Raw genomic sequence first — 26,163 nt, 5'->3', positions numbered from 1 at the left:
TTTACATATTAAATTTATATAAATATATATTTAAATAATAAGATGGGGTCTTGCTATGTTGCCCAGGCTGGTCTTGAACTTCTGGGCTCAAGCAATCCTCCCTCCTTGGCTTCCCAAATTACTGGGATTATAGGTGTGAGCCACCATGTAAGGACTGTTCATGGAAATTTAATAATGCTTATGGTATATTTAGCATCCAATGCTTCCTGATTCTCTCATATGCTTTAAACATGCCCAGTAAAGATTAATTAGGATGAGACAATTTAGGACTATGTTTTCTATTAAGAAATTTTTCTATATACTTAAGATATGATTTATTGTCATAGTTTTAGAGATCATATTTAGTGAGGAAAAGTACTCAAATGTACTTTGTCAAAGTGACAAAGATATGACAGGTTTTTGAAAAATTATTTTTGTCCTGTATTTCACATTTCCCCAAGAATATAGAATTTAAGGACAAAAGGTGTGATTGCTTTGCCTGTTTTTATAGTAAAAAACTGTGTTGATTGTGTTGACTGTGTGTCAGGTAGTAATAAGTGCTTTGTTTTCAATTTTTCTTCTGTTTTAATGACAGCATTAGGAGGAGGTACCATTACTATCTTGTTTTGACATGTGGAAGATAAAGTTTAGAAGTTAGGGTTTGTGGCCAGGTGTGGTAGCTCATACCTATAATCTTAGCACTTTGGGAGGATCGCTTGAGGCCAGGAGTTTGAGACCAGCCTGGATAACATAGTGAGACCCCGTCTTTACTTCTAGCTACTCGGGAGGCTGAAGTGAGAGGATGACTTGAGCCCAGAATTTAGAGGTTGCAGTGAGCCATGATTGCGTCAGCTTGGGCAACAGAGCGAGACCTTGTCTCAAGAAAAAAAAAAAAGAAAAGAGAAGTTAGAGTTTGTTCAAGATCACATAATTCGGAAAGGACAGCATGAGTGTAGGCCTTCTAATTGCCGAAGCCTGCGCCCTAACCACAATGCTGCACTGCTCTACCAAGCTCAAACTGGACCTCTCTGCATGTCACAGCCTTATTCAGATAGGCTGACTTATCCTCAGGTAAACACAACCATTCCTTACCTTTCAAAAGTCCTAATTTCTATAGCTTTCTAACCAGATGATTTCTCAGGTGTCCATAAAAATCTGTATTGTGGACGCTTTAAGCTTTAAAAAATGTTCTGTTTTCACTCTACACGTATTTAAAAGTGGTATTCTTGTCAGCAAAGCAAATGACACATTTGTAAAAAATTCCTTGGAGGATATGGATGTACGGAATAATTCAGGGAGATGTTGTGGTTTGAGCAGTTTATGTAAATATTTTTTTCTTGCTAACAATATAAAACATGTTGGTGTTTAGTTCTGCGTGGTGGTCCTCTCACTGGAAGCTACAGGTTACGGCAGTTTCACCTTCACTGGGGGTCTGTTGATGACCACGGCTCCGAGCACATAGTAGATGGAGTGAGCTATGCTGCAGAGGTAAGCCCTCAGATATATCTTTGTGATTCATGGTTTTCCTACATGGTGAGATTTAAGGGGTACAGAGACAACTTTACTGATTCCAAATAGATCCTGAGCCAATTAGGTATCTTAGTGTCTGAAACTGCTTTATTCGTTCAACATGAGAGTTTATCAATATGAGAGCTTCAGATGTTGCCCTCCTAAGCCTTAAACCAACCCTGAGAGCTTAGGGTTATGTGTTCCCATTTTAGAAATGAGTAAACTGATTGCTGGAGAGATTAAGTAATTTATCCAGCTAGGAAGCATTGAGACAGGTTTAAATCTAGACCTGTCTGATACCAAATTACAAAGTGTTTCTATCTACTGAAAGGCCAGTGAGTAGAGAGAGAAACATTTGTCTTATGTCCAAATGTGGTCATATTTCATCCAGATACAAATATCCACTAATATGTAAAGACCACATTAAATAAGTGATATTTAAATAGGTAAATGGCAAAGTTTCACTGAGGGAAAAAAAAAAGACAAACTCTTCTGAACTCTACTTTATCTCTATAATTACAGGTATAAAAAATAAAAATCTGTTAATTATCCAACTTATTGGTAAATCATAACACAATAAAGCATTTTTTGAGTTGTTTCTACTCCTTTTTCCTTATAATTATATTCACTAACAATACTCTGTGCAGGATCTGGATTAAAAAAAATACTCTACTTTTTTTAATCCTCTGGTTAAAGAACAAAGCATAATAAGCTTCAGATTTAATCTGATTAAATATTGCTAACACCCAACTTTACCATGAGATGAAAATGAATTATATGATGCAATCAATACTATTCACGTGAAAATAATTTGGTTTCTGAGTCGCCTAGGCAAGACAGAGCTAAGTTATCAGGCAAGTGCAGTTTTTCTTCATGTTCTCATGGTTACTGAGCTGTAGAGTTTAGATACCCTGTACAGCCCTGCTGTTCAGAGAAATCTGACAATCGAACTTTTTTCCAGTTTCACTCTTCCATTGACATGTACCTCTGCCCTTTTAAGGTTATCATCCAAAACGTTTGCTTTGCCACTAAATCACTTGTGTTTGAGGCCAAGTAGCTTTAGAGTATGGAACCTGCTCTGTCCTCAGGGTAGAGAAATAAAATGTATATACAAAGTTTTTTATGATGATGGACAAGCTATGTCAAGAAGGTAGAAAGTGGGCTCCTGAGTTTGTATGATGTCTCAATTTGGATCATGTACCGAATAGTTTTCATGTTTTCTTTCTAAAGTTTTGTGTTCTGAATATAACATGTTGTACTAAATGTCCAAAGCACCCTTGGGACTAATTACTGGTTGCTTTGGATCACTGGTCTCTCATTTTCCTTAGCAACTCAGGAAAATTGGTCAAAATGCTTTGTGTGGTTACACCTTGTACTTTAATAAACTTGAAAGTACTACATACTCAGAGAGGCTTAGGTTTTCTGCCAGCTGGCAAGTAGTTTCCTGAAAAGGGTCCTCCTGACACATGTCAGAGACTCAGAGTCCTTACCTGCTGATCAAGGGCCATTTTTGTAGATAAAGACTTTTTGTTGTTGTTCTGCAATAAATCATTATTTATTTATTTATTTAAAGCAAACCAGTGAAGGAAAGAACCAAAACTATTTATTTATGTATTTATAAATGGAAAAAATTTGTAATGCAAATTTCACTTATTCAAAAACTTAGGTACAACTTACAACATTAGAGATAATTCTTTTCCCTTCTTTTGTTTCACATGGAGACCTTGGAGACTCAATTCATGTTAAGACACCTAAGTATGAGTCCTCCAGGTAAATATTACACAAATTGGAAGCATCTTGGAATTTTTAAGTGTATTTTAAGACATACATTTTTATGCATGCTTTAAACAAACAGTATTTTTTTTTTTTTTTTTTTTTTTTGAGAGAGAGTTTTGCTCTTGTTGCCCAGGCTAGAGTGCAATGGTGTGATCTCGGCTCACTGCAACCTCCGCCTCCTCGGTTCAAGTGCTTCTCCTGCCTCAGCCTCCTGAGTAGCTGGGATTACAGGCATGCACCACCATGCCTGACTAATTTTGTATTTTTAGTAGAGACAGGGTTTCTCCATGTTGGTCAGGCTGGTCTCAAACTCCGGACCTCAGGTGATCTGTCTGCCTCAGACTCCCAAAGTGCTGGGATTACAGGCGTGAACCACCGTGCCCAGCCAGTATTTTTTTTTTTTTAAATGAGAGAATCTAACAAAAAATGTATGACCAGCACCAGTATTTAAAGATAAAGCTTTGTGGATAAAGCTTGGAATAGACTTTCTGTTTTCTTTCTTTCTTTTTCTTTGAGATAGGCTCTTGATCTGTTGCCCAGGCTAGAATGCCATGGTACAAACATGGCTCACTGTAGCTTTGACCTCCTGAGTTCAAGGGATCCTCCCACCTTAGCCTCCAGAGCAACTGGGACCACAGGTGGGCACCACCACATCTAGCTAATTATTTTTTATTTTTTGTAGAGACAGAGTCTGGACATCTTGCCCAGGCTGGTCTGAAACTCCTGGGCTCAAGCAATCCTCCCTCTTTGGCCTCCCAAAGTGCTGGAATTATAGGCCTGAGCCACCGCATCCACCCTTGGAATTGTATACTGTTCTTTAATATGCATTCAAGGCTATTTCTTATTTCATTGGCTTATATATTCATTCATTCTTTCACTCAGTAAGAATTCATTAAGAATCAAACCCGCTCCTCATCTTTACACAGCTTACTGATGCTTACCCTGAAGGGAGTGCAGCCTCACACATTTGAGGTCAGAAAATGCTGCCCTTATGGGATGGGCATCCGTTTTAAGTTAAACCTGGTTTAACTTAAAACCTGATGGATGAAGGGGAGGGAACCAGGTCAACTGGGGAGATAGCAGTGGTTTTGCATAAAATCATGTGTGAGGATGTGGGTTGGGAAAGAGACTTACACATTTGTAAAACAGTATGGCCTTCAACAATGTAGTTAGAGCATGGAGAATGAAGGGGAGAGTTGTCAGAGGCAAAGTTGGAGAGGCTGGGAAGGGCCCGATCTAACTGAGGTAAGTCCTGGTAAGGATTATGAAGGTGATTCTGAGCGCAATGGGAAGCCACTGAATGGCTTCAAATTGGGAAGTGGTGATATTTGCATTTCAAAAATAATTCAACTATTGTTTGAGAATAGATTGGATGGAAGCAAGAGTGGCTAAGAGGAGCTTTGGAGGAAACTTTTGGGGAAAGTTCCAGGCAATAAATGAGAGTGCAGGTGGAAGCTGGCTGGCAGTGGCAGCTTTAGTGGGATTTGTCGATTGGTGGGTTTGAGAGTGAGGAAGGGCAGGATCCATGTTTCTGGGTTGAGATAGGAAATGCAGATAGAGAAAGTCTGGGTCAAACCCCAGGGTTGGTGGGATGGGAGAGGTAGACAATAAACAAATAAATGGTGCATGGTAAGTTCTTTGATGGGAACAATACCGTGTGATCTGGTAGAGTGGCTGAGGGCTTAGGGAAAGCCTCTTTGAGATGATACATGAATTGAGACTGAATGATAAGAAGAAAGCACTGTGAGAAAAATCTAGAGAGAGCTTTCCAGGAAGTGGGACCAGCAAGCACAAGTGCTCTAAGGCAGGAGCGTGGCTGGCATGTTCAAGAGGAGAAAGTCATTGGCCTATAGGATTGGAATTAATGAGAAAGAAACAGTTACGGGCTCTGTCCCAGAGAGGCAGGCAGGGACCATGCCACATCGGGTGCCGTTGGGCATGGTAAACAGTCTAAAGTTTATCTGTAATGCAGTGGGAAGAAGACAATGGAAGGTTTTGATCAGGGGAATGACATGTTCTGCTTTATATTTTACAAAATATAACTAGCTGCTGGGTGGAGAGGAGGCTGTTGTCAGACAAATGTTGAAGTAGGGAGAAGAACTAGAAGGTTGTGGAAGTCATTCAAGTGAGCAGTGACAGTAAGTTGGACTATGGGGGTGGTGGAGACAAAGAGAGCTGGACAAATCTGTGATGTTTGGGAGATAAAGTCAATAGGGTTTGCTGATGAAAAGGATGTCATGATTGAAGGAAGGAAAAGAGGAGTTTAGAAACACTCTTAAGGTTTCGGTGTAAGCATATCGGAGGCTGGTGGTGCCATTTACTGAAATGTGCAAGTCTGTGAAGGAGCAGGATGCAGAGAGGAATTCACTCTCTGTTTTAGGTTGTTTGAGATGCTTGTTAGGCATTCTAGGCTCATGTTCAAGTAGGCTGTTGGATAAAAACTTCCAGTTTAAGAAGAAGTCAAGGCTGGAGATGCGGGCATTTGGGAGTCCTCGCATTTGGTTTCACGTTCAAAAGAACCCTTGTGCTCAGCTCCATGATTCCAAGGGGCTGATCAGTTTTTCCAGCCACTTTTGTACTAAGTTCATGACCATCATCAAGTTATGTTCCCTTGTGAGCAAAAAGAAGTGAAAGAAAGAAAAAAGACATTTAAAGTTGCAACATATACAACTTTAATTTTAGGGCTAATATGATGGTTTGTGATATTACAGAGAGATTAAAGCGATCTAAATCAAGAAACATTTTATCCCAAAAGTTAGGCATCTACAAAACTAGGCTAATTGTCCATTCTGTGTTTGGAACTTTATCTAATGAAAGTTTAGGCAGAATATATTGCAAGCATTTTAAATATGTAGTTAATAATAAAACCAATTTCAACATTCATCATGGATTTTTGGCATAGTATTTGGCAGTATATTTTGCATACCACTAATATGCATTTAAAACTGCTAAATTTTAATATTATTATCTAGAAATTAGTTGCCAGTAGGGAAGAATCTAATTTTCATTTTTGTAGTGGCTACAATTTCTTGTCATTCAGCTCAAATCACTGCTGTTGTCAATGTTAGTCAGGAAATGTGAGTTTGCTATTTTTTTTTTATGTTTTAATTCAAATATAAATGCTAATAGAAGTGGTATCAGTTTCTCTGGGAAGTTATTGCTGCCAGTTAAGTAAGATGTGTAGGAGAGAAAGAAAAATATTTTCTTGGCCTAGTTTCCCATCATAGTTTAAATAGTTGTATTTTTAGCTAGCAGAAGGATGGTTATATATAGGATATATGTATGTCCATTCATCTCTCTTTAGTTACACATTCATATTTTATTCAGTTCTGGTTGTGACCCTAAAGAAGTCATTTTATATCTTCCTCTCTTTGATCTCATCTCTTACTAAGAGAACTGGTGCATTGGCACGGAGCCACTTAAAACAATTTTAACATCCTTATCAGCCCTTCCCTGACAGTGAATGTCATCTGTCTCATGTGAGCCAAATGAATTCTGTTTCATCACCCAGTGTTTTCAGGTTTCTTTCCTCCCCCAACTATCTCACACCAACCTGGAACATGGCACTATAGGAATCCACTTTTATATTACTTGCCTTATATCACACAATCTTCCCTGATTGTTTGTGGATGGTACACTGTTTTATAGTTTTATATATGACTGTTTATGATAATTGTTATCTATTCAGAAATTATCTCCTATAAATTGCCTGTAAGACATAGAGTTATATTTAAAGGATGGGATAAAGATGTATTTGAAAATGCTAAATCCTCTCTGTAACAGTCAGCTAGGAAGATGATTTGGGCATGAAGGCTCACAAAAGTATTTTCTTCCTGATGAACAAAAGGGATTTGTTAGAAGGAGATCTTGTCTGAAGTCAGTCCCTCATATCAGGTCCTTGGACACCATGGCTGGATCACCATTTATGATCGTAGCTAAATCTTTTGGGCATGTCACATTGCCCTTTGGCTTCTGTCTCAGTTTGTCCTTTTGGGGAAGACTCATCAAAAGTGGTTTTCTCCTTTATCGTTATTCTGAAATCTTTCACACTTGTGGGTGTGTTCGGGATACTGTATTGCTTGCAATGGTAAAACATTTAGGATACCTTTAGGTGTTGCATAAGGCTGCTTGCATATGAGTAGAGTTGTGAGGTGGGTGAAGTCTGTTTTCCAGAGTTCCAGGCCCTCCACCTCCTTCCCTTCCCCGTTGTCTATTTATCCCCCTCCTTAGTAGCACCAGCTACCCTCCCATTTTCTACCTCTTTTTCCCCCATTGAAACTTGCTTTCAGCAAAGTATCTAAACATATTCATAGAACATGGTAAGTGTATCAAAATGATAAGCATTTTTATGTGTGAGATGACAAATATGTTAATCAGTTTGACTTAATCATTCCACATTTATACACATATTAAAACATTACATTGTGCCCCATAAATGTAACACTTATGATTTGCCAACTAAAAATGCTCTTAATAATGAAAAAGTTTGAATGCTACTTAACATGATTACTCATAAGGAGACTTTGTGTTTTCAAGCCATAAAAAGTGTTAAAATGACAGGTAGTAAACATTTAACTGGGCAGTTTTAGAAGCAGCCTCACTGTCCTTGGTAGTGGGATTGTCCTGGAAAACCTGCTGTGTAGGAGGTTGACTTCTCCACCCACCTGTGAGCTCAGGGCCCTTCCATGGACTTTACTGCCAGCCGGGATCTGATCTGAGGCTGCTCCATTGCAGTCTCATCTGTGGAAGTTATGGAGGTTCTTTCATTTTCTTGGGAACAATGACTGGAGTTTGTTAGGGCTGGAGGGGCTGTGAAGGATGTTTTTTTTTTTTTTTTTTTTTTTTTTCTGAGATGAAGTCTTGCTCTGTTGCTCAGGCTGGAGTGCGGTGGCGCAATCTCAGCTCACTGCAACATCCACCTCCTGGGTTCAAGCAATTCTCCTGCCTCAGCCTCCCGAGTAGCTGGGACTATAGTCATGCACTACCATATCCAGCTAGGATGCTCGAGGCATTCTATATAGTCTTTAATATAGTGCACCACAGGCTAGTTAAGTGACTGTGATCCTTCACTTCATGAACTTTCACTTTTGGACAAAAATAAATAAGAGGATTCTGTCCAAGATTCTTGTGGTAAATACATTATACAAAGTGTACAGCACCAGAAAATTTGTAAATGCTTTATTTGCATTGATGTTTTTCAGGATGTCTGACAAAACATTCCTACTATGTTGTGTATCTCCCTTTCAGCTCCATGTTGTTCACTGGAATTCAGACAAATACCCCAGCTTTGTTGAGGCAGCTCATGAACCAGATGGACTGGCTGTCTTGGGAGTGTTTTTACAGGTGAGAATCTACTGATTTCATTTTAAATGATCAGCCTTGCTGAAGAAAGAGCTTCAGTCACGAAGTAGACATTTAACCATCTTGTTTAATAGTAAACTCAATTTAGGTGTAGCATTTTCCTTTTGCAATGAATATTTTAAAATTATATATTCATTTAGGAGCATTGTCTTATAAGTCTTCTTATTGTCCATTGATCATTTTTATGTGAATAACAATAGCAGCATCAACATCAAGAATAGCAGCAGAACTAACAACTGAGATACTGGAAGAAAACATTTATTCTGGGCTCTTCCTAACTGTATACTATTTAGGACAGAATAAAGTTCAAGCTCCTGATTCTTCAAACACTGGTCTCACCACAATGACATATTGTCCCAATGTGCTCACTGGTTTTTTAAAAAAATTTATTGTATTTCCTTTAATCTTATATTCACATGTGGTTAGACAATTACTGTCATCATACCTGGGAACAGGTTGGGCTTCTCACCTCCCTCTGCCTCCACATTCTTGTAGGTGTGCCCCTTTGTCACACCCCATACTCTCCATGTGTTGTAACTCATGAACAGGGAATACCACGGATGGCAACAGTTCCTTGCCTTTGGACACCGAGTAGGGGTGGTTGCGGCAGGATCCAAGTGCTTTAAAACCTTCAGGTAGATTCAGAACACCTGTAATAATGAAAAGAGGATCCTTTATGAATCTATAATTTATGATGAGTTTGCCTATGATGATATATTCTCTTGATTTGGGACCTCAAATCATTTTAGGCTGCAAATGTGAGATGTTTGCATCTAGTATTTTGATGCCACCATTGTCTGTTTGAATTGAAGGGCTGACTGTCACATCTAGCTAGGTAGTGCAGGTTATTTGTTAGACCGTCTTATGCAAAGTTTCTCTCAAGTTAACCTACATTTTAAACACTGATAAAACAGAACAAATATTAAGCTGTTACTATTAGTTTTGGGAGTAAGCTGCAAGTTCAGTACAGGAACCCTGTAATATTATCTTGTTCAGATCCTTCTGGCATGATAAGACCGGCAGGTAAAAGAGAAGCTTTGTTACAGAACAATCACTGTATGTTCTGTGCTGGCTGAGGTTTTTTAAAAAATAATTTTAAAATAGTGGCTGAAATTGAGTGATTCAGACCTGATCTGCTACAGTAACCATTTCTTTTGAAATTTTATGTTTTTAGATTGGTGAACCTAATTCCCAACTGCAAAAGATTACTGACATTTTGGATTCCATTAAAGAAAAGGTAAAATGAATTACTATTTGTTAATAATTAACATATTTTTTGTTCTCTCCCACATTTTCTTATCTTCCTTTAAAGACTTAGACATCTGCTGCCTGCTTTGAAGTTTGCAACATACTTGATAAAAAAAAAAAAAACAGAAGTAGCCTATTATCACTTATCTTTTGAATGTAAAGGTCTTAAATCACCTAAAATCAACATGAATACATATACTTATGCATAATTAGTCTCTGGTATTATATTACAGAGTAAGCCTTTAATTGTAACACATTTAAGGGACCCACTGATATTAAAACAAACTTTATGCTTCTTAAATAAATCTATATGGTATGTTACTTTATCTAAAAGTTTTAAGATGAAGATAGATGCTTTTTAAAAGATACTAAAAGAAGATATTAGATAACTCTGGATGCAGATATTCTATATTTACAGAATTATAATGGATGTGCATGGATGTATGTTTTTTGAGGTCCATGTAAAGCTATCCCATTGTAATTTGTGGGAATTAATCTTTTTGTTCCCCCAGGGTAAACAAACTCGATTCACAAATTTTGACCCATTATCTCTGCTTCCACCATCCTGGGACTACTGGACATATCCTGGTTCTCTTACAGTTCCACCTCTTCTTGAGAGTGTCACATGGATTGTTTTAAAGCAACCGATAAACGTCAGCTCTCAACAGGTACATAATCTCTTCCAGGTTGATACTGATTCCCTCAGAGGAAAGTGGGCTTTTTTTTTTTTTTTTTTTTTCCAACCCCACTCTTAATTTCTGCTGTGTTTTGAAGTCTGTGTTTTCTCTTTATTCATCAGATGGGTGATTGGGCTAGATGAGATCTGTGTCCCTTTCATATTTGACCTTCTGTGATGAGACGATTTATTTGCCACTTCTTAGAAATGTACATAGCGACACTGATGAAAGTGAAGCATCATTTGGAGCACTATAATCATTTGCTTTTGCTTTGTTGCTGTTTGATATGGGGATATAAACAGGCTGAGATACAAACAAAAAAATCAGAGACAGGCTACTTATAGAAGGTGACATTTTTCTTTCTGACCTTAGTCTCCACACCTGCTTCTACAAATTTCCAAGTGAAACTTGAGGACAGTGATTCGTGCAGTGCCTTAAGAAATGTGTGCCTGCTAAGTGTAAGAAGTCATTGTTTTGTACACTTAAAAACTAGTTAAGTGGGTAGGCTGGGCATAGTGGATCCTGCCTGTAATCTCAGCACTTTGGGAGGCGGAGATGGGTGGATCGATTGAGCCCTGGAATTTGAGACCAGCCTGGGCAACATGGTAAAACCCTGTCTCTACAAAAAATACAAAAATTAGCCAGGTGTGGTGGTGCGTGCCTGTAGTCCCAGCTACTCGAGGGGTTGAGGTGGGAGGATTGCTTGAACCCAAGAGGCAGATACTGCAGTGAGTCAGGATCATGCTGCTGCATTCCAGAGCGAGACTTTTGTCTCAAAATTTCTTTTGTTAAGAGGGTAGATCTCATTTAAGTGTTCTTACTATACTGTAAGAAGAGAAAAGAGAGAGAAAGGGGAGGGGAGTGAGAGGGAGAAGAGGAATTGTTGATCTTTTGGCATTTGTTGACAAAAACTTTTGTTGGGCTGTCTAAGGGGCTTAATGCTTAAAGCATTTGTAGAGAGGCTGTGGGGAGGCTCTTTTTGTGTAGACATCTAGTCACTCATTCTTCTGTTAAATGCTTATGGAGCTTCCCCTGTAGGCCAAGAGTCTGCTAGACTCGGGATATCCAGTTTGTCACCCAGGCTGATGTGGAGTGGATGCAACCATACCTCACACCAACCTTGAACTCCTGGGCTCAAGCCATTCATCTTCCTGCCTCAGCCTCCCATGTAGCTGGAACTACAGTGGCATGCCACCATGACTGACTTATTATTTTGAAAAATTTTGTGTAGACAGGGTCTTGCATTATTCCCTGGCTGGTCTTGAAGTGATCCACTTCTGGCCTTAAATGATCCTTCTGCTTCGGCCTCCCGAAGTGCTACGATTACAGGCATGAGCCACTGTGCCCAGCCAGGATATCCAGTCTTTAATGTTCAAAAACTGTGCTTGGAGCGCTGAACCATGGGGCTGGCCAATCTGATGGGTGGATGCTGTGTGTTCTTGGATGCTGTGCTTCTTCGTTGGTTTTGTTTTTGTTGTTCTTTTTGAATTAGGTGCAATATCTTATCATGAACATAGTCTAGTAATTTTTTTTTCTTTTCTTTTTTTTTGGGACGTAGTCTCACTGTGTTGCCCAGGCTGGAGTGCAGTGGCGCCATCTCGGCTCACTGCAAGCTCCGCCTCCTGGGTTCACGCCATTCTCCTGCCTCAGCCTCCCGAGTAGCTGGGACTACAGGCGCCCACCACCGCACCCGGCTAATTTTTTGTATTTTAAGTAGAGATGGGGTTTCATCGTGTTAGCCAGGATGGCCTTGATCTCCTGACCTCATGATCTGCCCACCTCAGCCTACCAAAGTGCTGGGATTACAGGCATGATAGTCTAGTAATTTTTACAGCTAATAAAGTACACATGTACTGGGCTTGCCCACCTGCCTACCTCTTTATTTTTCCTCCTAATGATACCAGAGCTGGCCCACCTTTATTGAGATCATTTCGGGTAGTATTTCCCCTTGGAGCATTGAACACATCCTTCTTTCTGTTGGGTGTTTCTCCTTGTTGGCCTTGTCTTTAGAATGAAAGGCAAATAATAACCTAGTGTGTATGCTTTTTAAAACATTTTACAAAGGTCTGTGTAGAAATCCAGAGCTTGACTGACATGAAAACTCCTGTGAATTTTTCTATCATTGTATCATGAGAAAAATGACTTGTTACTGATTCAGAGTCCTTAATAAGGGAATTCATTTTTCTCCCTGTCACATGCTAAATGGTTTACTTTTGTATTTCTTTATTAAATTTGAACTGAATGATATTAAGAATGAATAAACTATAACATCAAGGTGGTTAATAAGGGAATCATGTTTTCCATCATATTTCAAGGACTCTGTTGTTTCTTAAAGCCACTTGGAAAATAACTTTTTGTTTAGTTTTATTTTTTGCTTTCAATCCACCAGTGATCTGGAGGAGAATATATCAAAATATATAGTTTAGTTCCTTAAAAATAATAAAGTTAACCTTATTAAAAATATCTACCTGCAAGTTTAGGAATTATGACTGCCTAGCTGTGGATTCACTACTTTGTCTTATTTGAGGCTCAATGGATTACTATTATTAATGTGGTTTTTATGCAGAGCGGTATGTAAAATAATAGCTGTGTTTTAGAGCTCTGAGGTGATTGTTAATTCACTTTGGAGCATTCACTTAAATCTCCTCTAGTAGGAATATTTTCACATATTTTAGTTTTTAACCAAATTGAGAAAGTTATTTGAGTAACAATTCAATTTGTTAAAATCTGATATTGTGGAGGTTTTAAAAGTTAAAGAATAAAGCAAAAAAAAAAAAAAAAATTCAGTCCCAGTCTAACCATGAAAAAGTATCAGGCAAAATCCCGTCAGGGGACATTCTATAAAATAGTCAGTATTCTCAAGGTCATTAAAACTGCCAAGGTCATCAAAAACAAGGTAAGTCTGAGACACTGTCACAATCAAGAAATGCCCAAGGAGATATGAATACTAAGTGTAGTGTTGTCCGGATTTTTTCCTAGGGTTTTCTCCACAGTTTCCTGTCAAGTCACAGTTTGACCTAAGGGGCAAATCAGATGTTTTTCATTTTCTTTTTCTTGATTTAAGTCCATTTTTCTCTCTCAGAGTCACTCACTGAGGACTAAATTCTTAACTGCCATGCCAGTGAGCAGATAAATGTACTATTTTCTGATCCTTTTGAAGACAAATCTGTCATTTTCTCTGGAGGGCCAACTTCTCTTGCCAAGTCTCTTTGGGTTATCTTAAATCATCAACATTGGGTTACTTAGCTGAAATTCAATATGCAAAATACTTGGCTTTGTTTCTACTCTCCTTTTAAAGAAAAATAACTCTTTTTTATTATGATATTATTTGCATGCAGTGAAACTCATGAATTTTAAGTGTGTGGTTGCAGATTTTGGTAACTGTAGATAGACATGCTACAACTACTGCAATCAAGATGTAGTTCTTAACTGCCACTGTGGCTCACACCTCTAATCCTAGCATTTTGGGAGGCCAAGGCGGGTGAATCTCCTAAGGTCTGGAGTTCGAGACCAGCCTGGTCAACATGGTAAAACCCTGTCTGTACTAAAAATACAAAAATTAGCCACGTGTGGTGGTGCACGCCTATAATCCCAGCTACTCAGGAGGCTGAGGCAGGAGAATCGCTTGAACCCGGGAGGCAAGGTTGCAGTGAGCCCAGATTGCACCGCTGCACTCCAACCTGGGTGACAGAGCAAGACTCCGTCTCAAAATAAATAAATAAAAGATAGAGATCTCAGCCAAAAATCTTCTGGTGCTCTCTTGCAGTCCTTCACCTTCTTCACTATAGTCCTAGGCAACAACTGATGTGCTGTCGCTAGAATTTTACTTTTTCTAGAATTTTATTTAAATGAGTCATACAGTAGATTTTTGTGTTTGAATTCTTTTACTGGTATGATCTTTTTAAGATTCATTTATTTTATTTTATTTTATTTTATTTTATTTTTTTCCCTGAGACAGAGTCTGGCCCTGTTGCCCAGGCTGGAGTGGAGTGGTGTGATATTGGCTCACTGCAACCTCCACCTCCTAGGTTCAAGTGATTCTGCTGTCTCAGCCTCCTGAGTAGCTGGAACTACAGGCACTCACCACCACGCCCAGCCAATTTTTGTATTTTTAGTAGAGATGGGGTTTCACAGCGTTGGCCGGGCTGGTCTTGAACTCCTGGCCTCAAGTGATCTACCCATCTTGGCCTCCCAAAGTGTTGGGATTATAGGTGTGACCCATGGTACCTGACCCATTTCATTAATTTTTATTACTGTGTAATATTCCATGGTATGGATATATTATATTTAAAAAATATATTTCACAGTTGATGGACATTTGGTTTGCTTTTAATTTTTGGCCGTTATGAATAATGGCAATCCATATATGGATATTAGGAGTAATTTGCACACTTTTGTGTGCACACATTTTTATGTGTCTTGTGTCAATACCTAGGACTGGAATTACTAGGTCATGTTTGTTTAATTTTGTAAAGTACTATTATATTGTTTTCTTTCTTTCTTTTCTTTTTTTTTTTTTTTTCTGAGGGAGTCTCGCTTTGTTGCCCAGGCTGGAGTGCAGGTGTGATCTTGGTTCATTGCAACCACCACCTCCCGGGTTCAAGCAATTCTCTTGCCTCAGCCTCCTGAGTAGCTGTGATTGTAGGCACTCGCCACCACACCCAGCTAATTTTTGTATTTTTAGTAGAGACAGGGTTTCACCATGTTAGCCAGGCTGGTCTCGAACTCCTGACCTCATGTGATTTGCCTGCCTCAGCCTCCCAATGTGCTGGGATTACAGGCATGAGCCATTGAGCCCGGCTGAGTAAAGTACTACTATATTGTTTTCTAAAGTGGCTGTGTCATATTAAATTCCCACCAGCAATGTATGAGATTTCTGGTTGCTTCATACCGCTGCAAGCATTTGGCATTGTCAATTTTTCTAACTTTAGGTATTCTAGTGGGTATGTGTGATTTTAATTTGCATTTATCTAACGACCACTGATTTTGAAAATTTTTTATATGCTTAATGGCTACATATGTATCTCCTTTTGTTAAGTATCTGTTCAAATCATCTGTCCAGTTTTACATTGAGTTGTTTGCAAGAGTCCTTTATATAGTCTGGATAACAGCTCTTTCTCAGGCTGGGCGCAGTGGCTCACCCCTGTAACCCAGTGAAAGATTCTCCCGGGGGCCTGAAAGTTTAAAGGAATGAATAACTCCTACCTCCTCAGGCCTGGTCCCAAGGTGCAAGGGCATTTGCACCAGCAGCATGCGTCAGCAAGATAGCAGAAGCAGGAATAGAGCTGGCCAGAAGATACATACCCCCTGAAGACCGAGAGGGAGGCCATCTGGGTACCACGTAGCAGTTATGTCAGACTGAGACACTTCCTGTTTACAGAGGACTATAAAACCCCTGCCCTGTCCTCACTTGGGGCTGAAGCCATAGGCCTCAACTTGTCTGCACCTGGGGATGTAAGGCTCTTGTATTGGTTCGAACCCCGAGAGCGGGCCAACAGACAACACGAGGCAGTGTGGAGCAACACATTGTTTTAATGAGCGCCTGGGTGCAGACGGGCTGAGGCCTAAAATGGCGTCAGTCCCAAGTGAGGACAGGGCAGGCAGGGGTTTTATAGTCTCCTGTAAACAGGAAGTATCTCAGTCTGATATAACTGCTATGTGGTACCCGGATGGCCTCTCTCTCTCGGTCTTCAGGGGATATGTGTCTTCCAGCCAGCTCTCTTCCTGCTTCTGCTATCTTCCTGATGCATACTGCTGGCGTCAGTGGCCTTGTGCCTTGGGACTCAGCCTGAGGAGCGAGGAGTTATTCACCCCCTGCCCAGCTTTCAGGTCCCCGGGAGAATCTTTCATTCCTGTCTGTTTGGTTATAGAAAAGGGAAAAGGGATGACTTTCTCAATAACTACTTCAGGAGTGACATAGGGGTGGCATGGGCGCCTTGGAAAAAGAAAAACTTAATCTGGGGGTATTCTTGAGAGACGAGTTGGTATCCATCGTGTCGTTGTAGCAGGAGCATCGTCTGGATTGTCCTGGAGGCTAAATGTAGTTTCAACAAGAGTTTTAATGGCTTTTATTATTAGTGGGATAACACAGGGGAGAAACAGGAGGCTCCCAATGATGAAGATTACTGTCCCTACCAGTGTTTTAAATCCTCCTAAATTAAAGAACCACCCTCCTAGAAGGTTTGTTGGGTCCCATCCCTTCCAGGTTTGGACTGATACATGGGCTTCTTTTCTGATGTTTGAAGCGATTTCTAGAACTGCTTTTCCATGATTCTCTATGTTAAGACAGCATTATAGATATTAAACTTACCATACATCCCACCTTCTTCTGCTAATAAGTAGTCTAGTGCTAGCCTGTTTTGATAAACTGCTGCGCGCATTTGGTTTTCTTGTGAGAGCATTTCTAGGGCTGAGGCGGTTTGGTTAGTGATTATCTCTAGAACAGCTTGTAGTCTAATTGTTCTATTTAGCATATATATGGGAGTGCAATAACCCCATGAACCATCCTCAGCCCAAGTGGCAGGGCCGTAATATTTGATGATCCGTTGTGGAGGCCACTTGTCCTCTTGTCATCTTTGGCTCCCTCCTACCTCCAAGGATCATTTTTCTCTGGTTAGATTATCATATACAGGGACTCTGAGGGTGTTGCCCGCCTGCTTTGGAGGTAAAAAAGAATCCAGGTTTAATTGTGCCTAGGAAGCAAGTACCTTGCCAGTGATAAGGTAGCCATGAGTATGCCTGGGTTCCACATATCCAAAAGAATCCATCAGGGGCAATCTATCGTAGGCTGGTGTTAATAGGATTGTCCCATAGTGCACTTAGGCTGGGGTATGCGGCATAAGGTTTAATGGGGTTGGTACAGTGCCAGGCCTTTTTTGGCAAGACATAATTGAGGTAGCTTAAGTTAGAAGGAGACCAAGCTCCGTGGGGTAATTTTGGCTACCACTCTGCTGTGGAGGCATTGACTGTTAGGGTTTGGTGACAGGGGCTTTCACCTATGGCGTGATGGGTTTTATTCCACCTGCGGGATATACACACAGTCCCTGTTACTGGAAGTGTCCAGGACTGTGGGCATTCCTGAGGAGTGAAAGTGAGGCTGGAGTTTTGGGATGCTAGTAAGTAAGGGGGAATAGAGTCTATTCCATACCATGGCCACTGTTCACTCATGTGGGCTCCCCTGCATACCCAGCGATTGCACACATTCATGGTAAGTGCGATGCATTCTCCTAGATCTACAAACAGGTTCTTTCCTGGCTTAGGAAGGGATATGTCTGCTTGTAGTTTTGTATAAAGGGATGGAAATGCCACGGGTGATTTTGGAGGGGCGTTGTTGGCTTTTGTTTGGCTATAATCTGTTCTCTATATCATCTAGCACTTGAGTGTTTACTCCCCATTGTCCAATTTTGGTGAAGCAAAGCCACTGCTTACCTTTTGGACATATAGTCCCATTACGACTGCCAGGTACTCCTAGATTTTTTACTTTATAATAACTTTTCCCTGATGCAACACATTCCTCGATTAAGATTCCATAACAGGCCGGGCGCGGTGGCTCAAGCCTGTAATCCCAGCACTTTGGGAGGCCGAGACGGGCGGATCACGAGGTCAGGAGATCGAGACCATCCTGGCGAACACGGTGAAACCCCGTCTCTACTAAAAAATGCAAAAAAAAACTAGCCGGGCGAGGTGGCGGGCGCTTGTAATCCCAGCCACTTGGGAGGCTGAGGCAGGAGAATGGCGTGAACCCGGGAGGCGGAGCTTGCAGTGAGCTGAGATCCGGCCACTGCACTCCAGCCTGGGCGACAGAGCGAGACTCCTTCTCAAAAAAAAAAAAAAAGATTCCATAACAGAATTTTTCTGTATGAGTATGGTAAGTAAAGGATTGTTGTATTTTTCCTGCGTAGTGGAAAGACTGATAACACTCATGGCAGCTCAGAGGGGCTGCCGTGGACAGTAGGGCGGGTACTGATACCAGATGCAAGGCTCGTGTATCAATTTGAACCCTGAGAGTGCGCCAACAGACAACACGAGGCGGTGTGGAGCAACACGATGTTGTAATGAGCGCCTGGGTGCAGAAGCAGGGAGACCTAAAATGGCGTCATCCCCACGTGAGGATGGGGCAGGGACTCTATAGTCCTCTGTAAACAGGAAGCGCCCCAGTCTGACGTGACTGCTACATAGTACCCGTACGGCCTCCCTCTGGGTCTTCAGGGGGTATGTGTCTTCCGGCCAGCTCTCCTCCTGCTTCTGCTATCTTGCTGACACACACTGCTGGAGCAAGTAGCCTTGCGCCTTGGGAGTGGACCTGAGGAGGGAGGAATTATTCATTCCCTTAAGCTTTCAGGCCCTGGGGAGAATCTTTCTCTCAGCACTTTGAAAGGCTGAGGCGGGAGGATCACTTGAAACCAGGAGTTCAAGACTAGCCTGGCCAACATGGCAAAAACCTGTCTCCACTTAAAAAAAAAAAATTGGCGCGGTAGCGCCTGCCTGTAACCCCAGCTACTCCGGAGGCTGAGGCATGAGAATTGCTTTAACCCAGGTAGTGGAGGTTGCAGTGAGTCGAGATCATGCCACTGCAATCCAGCCTGGGTGACAGAGCGAGACTCTATCTTAAAAAAGAAAGAAAGAAAGAAAAAAGTGAATCCGTAGACCTTATTAGAAATTCCAATTCTCAAGTTTGGGGTAGGGTCCAGGGATCTGAATTTTTAAGAATTAACTCAAAGTATTTTCATTCAGATGCTTTGGGACCACCCCTCCCAAAACTGGCTTAGAGTGAGACATGCATGTGGATGTAATAGATCCATCTAGGAAGGTTAGTTAGAACTGGGTGGTCAAGGGGCTTGGAAGCCATGCTGACACATTTGTTTTGGGTACCTATAAAAATGTTAGAAATGTGACGTATTGCAGGGATGTATTTGGAAATGTTTACACTAAAATGATATGATGTTTGGAATTTGCTTAAAAATAGCCTAGTTTGGGTAGAATGGCAAATGCAAAGAGAGCTTTGGTGGGAGGATGGATGGAAAAATTGGCTGTGTGTTGATGATTGTTGAAGCTAGGTCATGGATTCCTGGTAATTTATGATGTTGCTTTTTCTACCTTTGTGTCCTTTTGAATATTTACATAATAAAATGTAAATTAAAAGGATAGGGTAAAATGGGGAAACAGAAAACAAGTTTCTCTGTGGTTTGTGCATGGCTTTTTTGTCAAGATGGCTTATTTATTGAAACTTCTCAGCTACCCCTCAAGTTTCTCATCTATAAAATGGAATAATTATATATTATTGATAGAGATATTTTGGAGATTAACTGAGGTAATATAAAGCACTTAACACAGTGCCTAGTCCATCATTTTCCATAACAGAACTTATTTTTATTGTTACTCAATTTTGGCAGGCAGTTGAGTGCTATCAAAGAGGTTTGAGCATAAGAGTGACATAAAGCCGTTTACAGAACCATAGAAGAAGAGTATTTCAGCTTATTGGAGTTGCTACACAATGAAATTAGAATTTCAGTATTAGAGTCAAGGAAACCAGCAAAACAGGTCATACCTGCTTCAGCCTCAAGGCTGAACTGGGAACATTTCTGCTGGGAACCTATAGGTACTGAGTCAGCCTTAGTGACAGAGGGGCAGCTTTTTGCCTGCCTGGATAAAGCCTGGAACCACATAAAGGGATAAGACCAGTGGGAACCAGCCAGGGATGTGCATTTCAAGGCCAGGGCAGTAGTGGAGGACACCTAGAGTCAAGAGAAGCAAATCTGAATGGGGACTGGCAAATATGGGGTTGACCTAGCTGGGCCAAATGATTGTGAGACCCAGTTATAAGGGGAAGGGATTTGGCGAGACATCAGAACAGGTCTAGGAACTCTTACCAAAATACACAGGCTGGTCAGAGAATGAGCTGAAGTTGGATCCAATTCTAGACTGGTGAGCTGAAAGTGCTGCTGGGGCAGGGAGCCATGATCAACTTCCAGAGGGACTGAACAGGGGCAGGAGCTGGGGTTGTGGGAGAAAAATAAAGCCAGCGTCTTCAGAGGAATCAGCAGTATCACTGTGGAGGCAGGTTGCTTGATGAAGCCTGTAGACCCATGCTTTAATTCAGGACTCAGAATTCCTGCACAGCCACCTGGAATGACCACTCCAGACAGACCTGGATTGTCATGATCTGCAGAAGACTAGGTGTCTTTCCTATGGTCTCAGAGGTTAGCCTCTGCTATTAGCCTCTGCTACTTGACCAGAGATTCTCTTAAGCCTCTTATGGTTTTAGCTATAATGATCTGGTCTAATGAAACATGAGTAATAGTAAGTTGTAAACATTTGTCTCCTTCTCATATCTGTACCTAAAACAAACAAACAAACAAAAAACCTCAAAATGGCTGGGTGCGGTGGCTCCTGCCTGTAATCCCAGCACTTTGGGAGGCTGAGGAGGGCAGATCATGAGGTCGAGAGATCAAGACCATCCTGGCCAACATGGTGAAACCCCATCTCCACTAAAACTACAAAAATTAGCTGGGCGTGGTGGCACGTGCCTGTAGTCCCGGCTACATGGAAGGCTGAGGCAGGAGAATTGCCTGAACCTGGGAGGTGGAGGTTGCAGTGAGCTGAGATTGTGCCATTGCACTCAGCCTGGGCGACAGAGCAAGACTCTGTCTCAAAAAACAAGCAAACAAACAAATAAAACCCTCAAAATACCACATGTGGAAAACATGGTTGCTTGTATATATGATGGTTGATCCTATTGCCATAGAGCATAGTTATAAACTGCTGCCTATTTCTTATAAAGGACCTCCCTCCCCTCTGCCCCCCATCCTGGTTAGTACTGTATAAGAAACATTTTAGGCATCAGGTATTTGATGAAAACCTAAAGGATGTGTCCTAGTCTGAATTTGCTTGACTCTGAGATTAGATGGTTAACAAAGTTTAGAGAATGTAGGTTCTCATTCCTAATTTGTCTTCCTCAAAATAAAACAAACACCAAAGATTTACTTTTATGAATTGACAATATAATTTTGGTGCATATTTTTGAGAAGATAAAATTAGTTTTAATTTTTCCAACTTCACTTTAGGCCTGTACTAAATTTTAATAAATAATATTAAACCACCAAGGGATTGTTAAAAATTTATAAAACATTTATAATAGAAAAGTTTTCAGCAATAAAGAGTAGTGATGTAGGTTGATATTTATTGTTATGCAAAGATGGCTAGGATATATACTAAGTGAAAAAATTAGGTTTCAAAACAGCATATATAGTTGAGTCCATTTTTGTCATAAAATGTGTGTGTGTGTTTGTAGATTGAAAAATATTGAAAAACGTTCTCTGATTTCTAGATATTTACTCTTTAAACCACACTCTCGATGTTTCCTCTTGTTACTTTGATCATCAACTTAGAAATGCTTATACATTTAATTTTGGAACCTGTAGGTATTTGTAGAGTGATGAGAATTTAGCAAAAGAGTTTCTTTATTATATATGACATGTAACAGAAAATTTTCATTTCAATATTTTTTGTTCCTGGTTATAAATATATCTTAATTCTTTGTGCAGGGTAATTCATTAATATTGGCGGGAATTTCTATGCTGAAGCTAACTCTTTTCTTCTACTACAGCTGGCCAAATTCCGCAGTCTCCTGTGCACAGCGGAGGGTGAAGCAGCAGCTTTTCTGGTGAGCAATCACCGCCCACCACAGCCACTGAAGGGCCGCAAAGTGAGAGCCTCTTTCCGTTAAAAATTATCACCAATGAACTCCCCCAAACATGCCTGTGGAGAGACAATGAAACAAAACAAAACACAACACAAAAGTCTCTGCCAACAACTCCTTTGTAGAATTCTAATTTATAGGAACCATTTTACTATGAGCTTCAGTGTCACAAAGAACACCAGATCTCTCTCTCTTTTTGTAATTATTTTAGTAATAGGGTCTCACTCTGTCACCCAGGCTGGAGTGCAGTGTTACCATCTTGGCTAATTGCAGCCTCCAACTCCTGGACTCAAGTGACCCTCCCACCTCAGCCTCCAGAGTACGAACCTGGCTAATTTTTTTTAGTTTTTTTTAGAAATGGGGTCTTGCTATGTTGCCCAGGCTGGTCTCAAACTCCTGGCCTCAAGTGAGCCTCCTGCCTTGGCCTCTCAAAGTGCTAGGATTTCAGGCCTGGGCCATCAAGCCCAGCTGGCTTAGATCTCTTTACTAACTTACCATCTCATATTTGCACTCATGGATATTCACAGTAAGCATTGTTTGACATATATTAAAACCCATGAAATATATCTACTTCAACCTGTGTGAAAATATGGTTAACATTGCAGACTTCAGAATGTATTAAAAATTTTACCTTGCCATAGAGACTGAATTAGTCACAGCTTTCAGTGATGTTGGGTGGAAACTTGTATCTCAAATGGTAGGATTGTGATACTTTTTTTGAAACAAGTGATTTTGCTTAATATTTTGTTGTTATTCCAATTCATAAAAAGTAGATTATGTTTTCCTATAAGGATAATTTTTGCAGTGATTATGTTGCTAACTCTCATTGCATGATACCTTTAATAAAATGCACAATATAAGAGTTAAGGGCAATGGGATAAAGCTACTTAATGTGTCTCCTCCACTGATCAAAAATATTCCTTATAGTCTTGGTGAGGAATTCCTCAGGGTATAAATGGCTATTTACACTGTAATGAATTATACCATATATAATATTCACTCAGTAATGTTAATAATGAACTGGCTAATAGTTGACAAAATGCAATGCCTGCCAGTTTATGACATTAACATGGTTTGAAACTAACATATAACATAGTACCAGTGCAGTCACAGCTGCCCTCAGGCATGATGAACACGTTGCACGTTTTTGCCTGGTGTTTTGGCAGCAAAGCAGGATGCAATCTCGTGTGGGTCATTATTCTGTCAGTTTGTGGAAAAAATTACTTCAGTCTCATATAAATATATAATGGGTCCATAAGCCCTTCAACCCATTTCCATGGCAAAATTCACTTTTCCTTTTATGCATGTCCCTCCGTCTCTTAATTTTGTCAGGTGGAGCTTGATCTTAATTTTAACCTATTATCTTTTTTGTTTGTTTGTTTTTGGTGGGGGATAAGAGTAGTGTTTCTTTTGCTCTTTCTGGTACAAACGGAGGGATGCTAAGCATTAACTTAATAACTACATTTAAGACTTGAACACATGCTATACTTTTGTCATCTTCTAACATAGGTTTACCTGAGTTCCCTTGATTTTGATGATTTGTTTCTTATATCTCTCTTCCTCTGGATGTATTTTTTTTTTTTTTTGACTGAGTCTTACTCTGTCACCGAGGCTGGAGTACAGTGGCATGATCTTGGCTCACTGCAACCTCCACCTCCCGGGTTCAAATGATTCTCCTGCCTCAGCCTCTTTAGTGGCTGGGATGACAGGCACATGCCACCACACCTGGCTAATTTTTGTATTTTTCGTAGAGGTGGGGTTTTGCAGTGTTGGTCAGGTTGGTCTCAACCTCCTGACCTCAAGTGATCTGCCTGCCTCGGCCTCTCAAATTGCTGGAATTACAGGTGTGAGCCACCACGCCTGGCTTGAATGTAGATTTTAATAATTGACCTTATCCTGCAATGTTGATAGAGTAACTGAATATCAGTAAATTGTATAACAGTGATGGATACTGTTGCATAAGGTGAGTTCCTGAAGAGTGAAGCTAATACTTTGGTCAATGTTCTTTTCCCCTCGGTGCCTAGTTTAAGGCTTTTAGAAGATTGATCTGTAGCAATTATTTAATGAATCAAATATTTTAAAAAATTTTATTTGCTCTCTTTGATAATTATCTCTCTGCTTGAAATCAAATGTACTGTAAGTTAATATAACAAGTAAAATACATTATCTTTTGAAAATAGTTTCTTTTTAAAGGAATACTAATTAATTGTAACTTATAAAACTAAAAGTTCTAATGGTTTCTAAAAGCGAGTGTTGAGTGGAAAAGTGTTTCTTTAGTTTGGAAAGACCTGTGAAGTATCCCAGTCAGAGAAAGGACCTGTTTTCTCGAAGAATATAAGTTGCTATATCTGGAGGGGCATGTAGGACAGGGGTTCTAATTACTGTCTGTGAGAGTTACTACTTTGTAACTTATGGTTTCTGCTGCAATGTTGTGTTGGTTCTGTATTATAAATAGCACCTTAATAGACCAAAAATATTTATACAGCACTGATTTCCTTGAATATTGTGTGTTAACTGATATATCTCCTAGAGGCAAAAGGTTTAAATGTGTGTTAAAATGGTTATATTGCTTCCTTTTTAAACAAATTAAAAAGTTGTAAATACTAGTGTAGATCTCTTTTGTTTACCACAGCAAATACTGATTTTATGATTGTTAAGCATTTCATATTTTAATTTAAATTGGATTCAGCCACAATAAAGAAAATGAGACAAGCTTTCATTTTCACAAACTTGGCTTTATTATTAACCACTCAATCCATTCAAGAAGAACTTGTCCATTTAGTTTTCACGTTTCCTTCATGTGTCTTTCAATTACCCGAGACTGGGTAATTTATAAAGAAAAAAAGGTTTGATGGACTCACAGTTCCACGTGGCTGGAGAGACCTCACAATCATGGCAGAAGGCAAAAGGCACATCTTACATGGTGGCAGGCAAGAGAGAGAATGAAAATCAAGCAGAAGCGGTTTCCCCTTATAAAACCATCAGATGTCCTGAGACTTATTCACTACCATGAGAACAGTATGGGGGAAACCGCCCTCATGATTCAATTACCTCCCATTGGGTCCCTCCCATAACATGTGGGAATTATGGGAGCTACAATTCAAGATGAGATTTGGGTGGGGACACAGCCAAACTATATCAGATGGTGTCTGCTAGATGTCTTTGTTGTAAAGTTATTATGTCCTTTGTAAATATTTGTTGGGAAGGGATTCTTTTAAGAGTATGTAAATCTTCTGTTCCTCATTAAACCTGTAATTTATTCATTTATTTCCAGCACAGATTTAGAGATACCTGTGTTATTTAATAGGCTGTAATCTGTTATTATCATTGTTTATTCTGATGCTCGAATTTTTTGTTTTGCCCAGCAGGAGCACCTTCAGGCTGACTTGTGTGTCCTTTTGTCATGTCCCCATGTACTTACTTTCTGGCAGCTATCCTATGTTCCTGGCTCATTTTATACTTTTCTTTCCCCAGCCATAGAACCAAGGAGCCCTGATTTCTTTTAGTAGAAAATAGTATTGAGAAAACCAAGATTTGGGTGAGCTCATTGCTATTGGAATGTTGCTACTCTGTGGCCCTCTTGATAAACAGTGGTTGAGAATGTATACGCACAGATAAACATCTACTTGTCTATACTTATTTACATTAAAACATGATTTCACACTGGTATCTCCAATTATAATCCAGCACTACAGTGTTCATTCTAGTTTTCTCCATTTATGTATTTGTAATTTCCTTCTCCAACAGTGAGAAACCTGGCTTCCATTATCCCCAACATAGTTTCTGATTTGGCTCATTCTTCTGTGTGTAGCAAATACCCCATTACTACTTCACCTCTCACCCTCACACCACAGATGCCTGTCTCACTCAGCTTGGGTTCTGGCATCCTGGGCTAGGCTGCGTTGTCCCTCCTGT

The 26,163-nt window shown here is 40.1% G+C and overlaps 1 protein-coding gene across 1 annotated transcript in view; it reads left to right on the top strand.

The window, feature by feature from the left end:
• Window positions 1-24,965, top strand: part of CA13 (carbonic anhydrase XIII) — a 37,096-nt gene extending 12,131 nt beyond the window's left edge. The window contains exons 3-7 of the mRNA XM_011937104.1: window positions 1,349-1,467; window positions 8,512-8,607; window positions 9,800-9,862; window positions 10,386-10,541; window positions 22,156-24,965. Coding sequence (XP_011792494.1) covers window positions 1,349-1,467; window positions 8,512-8,607; window positions 9,800-9,862; window positions 10,386-10,541; window positions 22,156-22,275 — 554 coding nt within the window. The 3' untranslated portion in view covers window positions 22,276-24,965. The remainder of the gene's footprint in view (window positions 1-1,348; window positions 1,468-8,511; window positions 8,608-9,799; window positions 9,863-10,385; window positions 10,542-22,155) is intronic.
• The last annotated feature ends 1,198 nt before the right edge of the window (window positions 24,966-26,163 follow it).

The sequence above is a fragment of the Colobus angolensis genome, unplaced genomic scaffold (assembly GCF_000951035.1).
Source record: "Colobus angolensis palliatus isolate OR3802 unplaced genomic scaffold, Cang.pa_1.0 Scaffold16, whole genome shotgun sequence".
Lineage (NCBI taxonomy): Eukaryota > Metazoa > Chordata > Mammalia > Primates > Cercopithecidae > Colobus > Colobus angolensis.
Note: the sequence above shows the minus strand (reverse complement) of the source record. Positions and strands in the feature narration are given on the sequence as shown.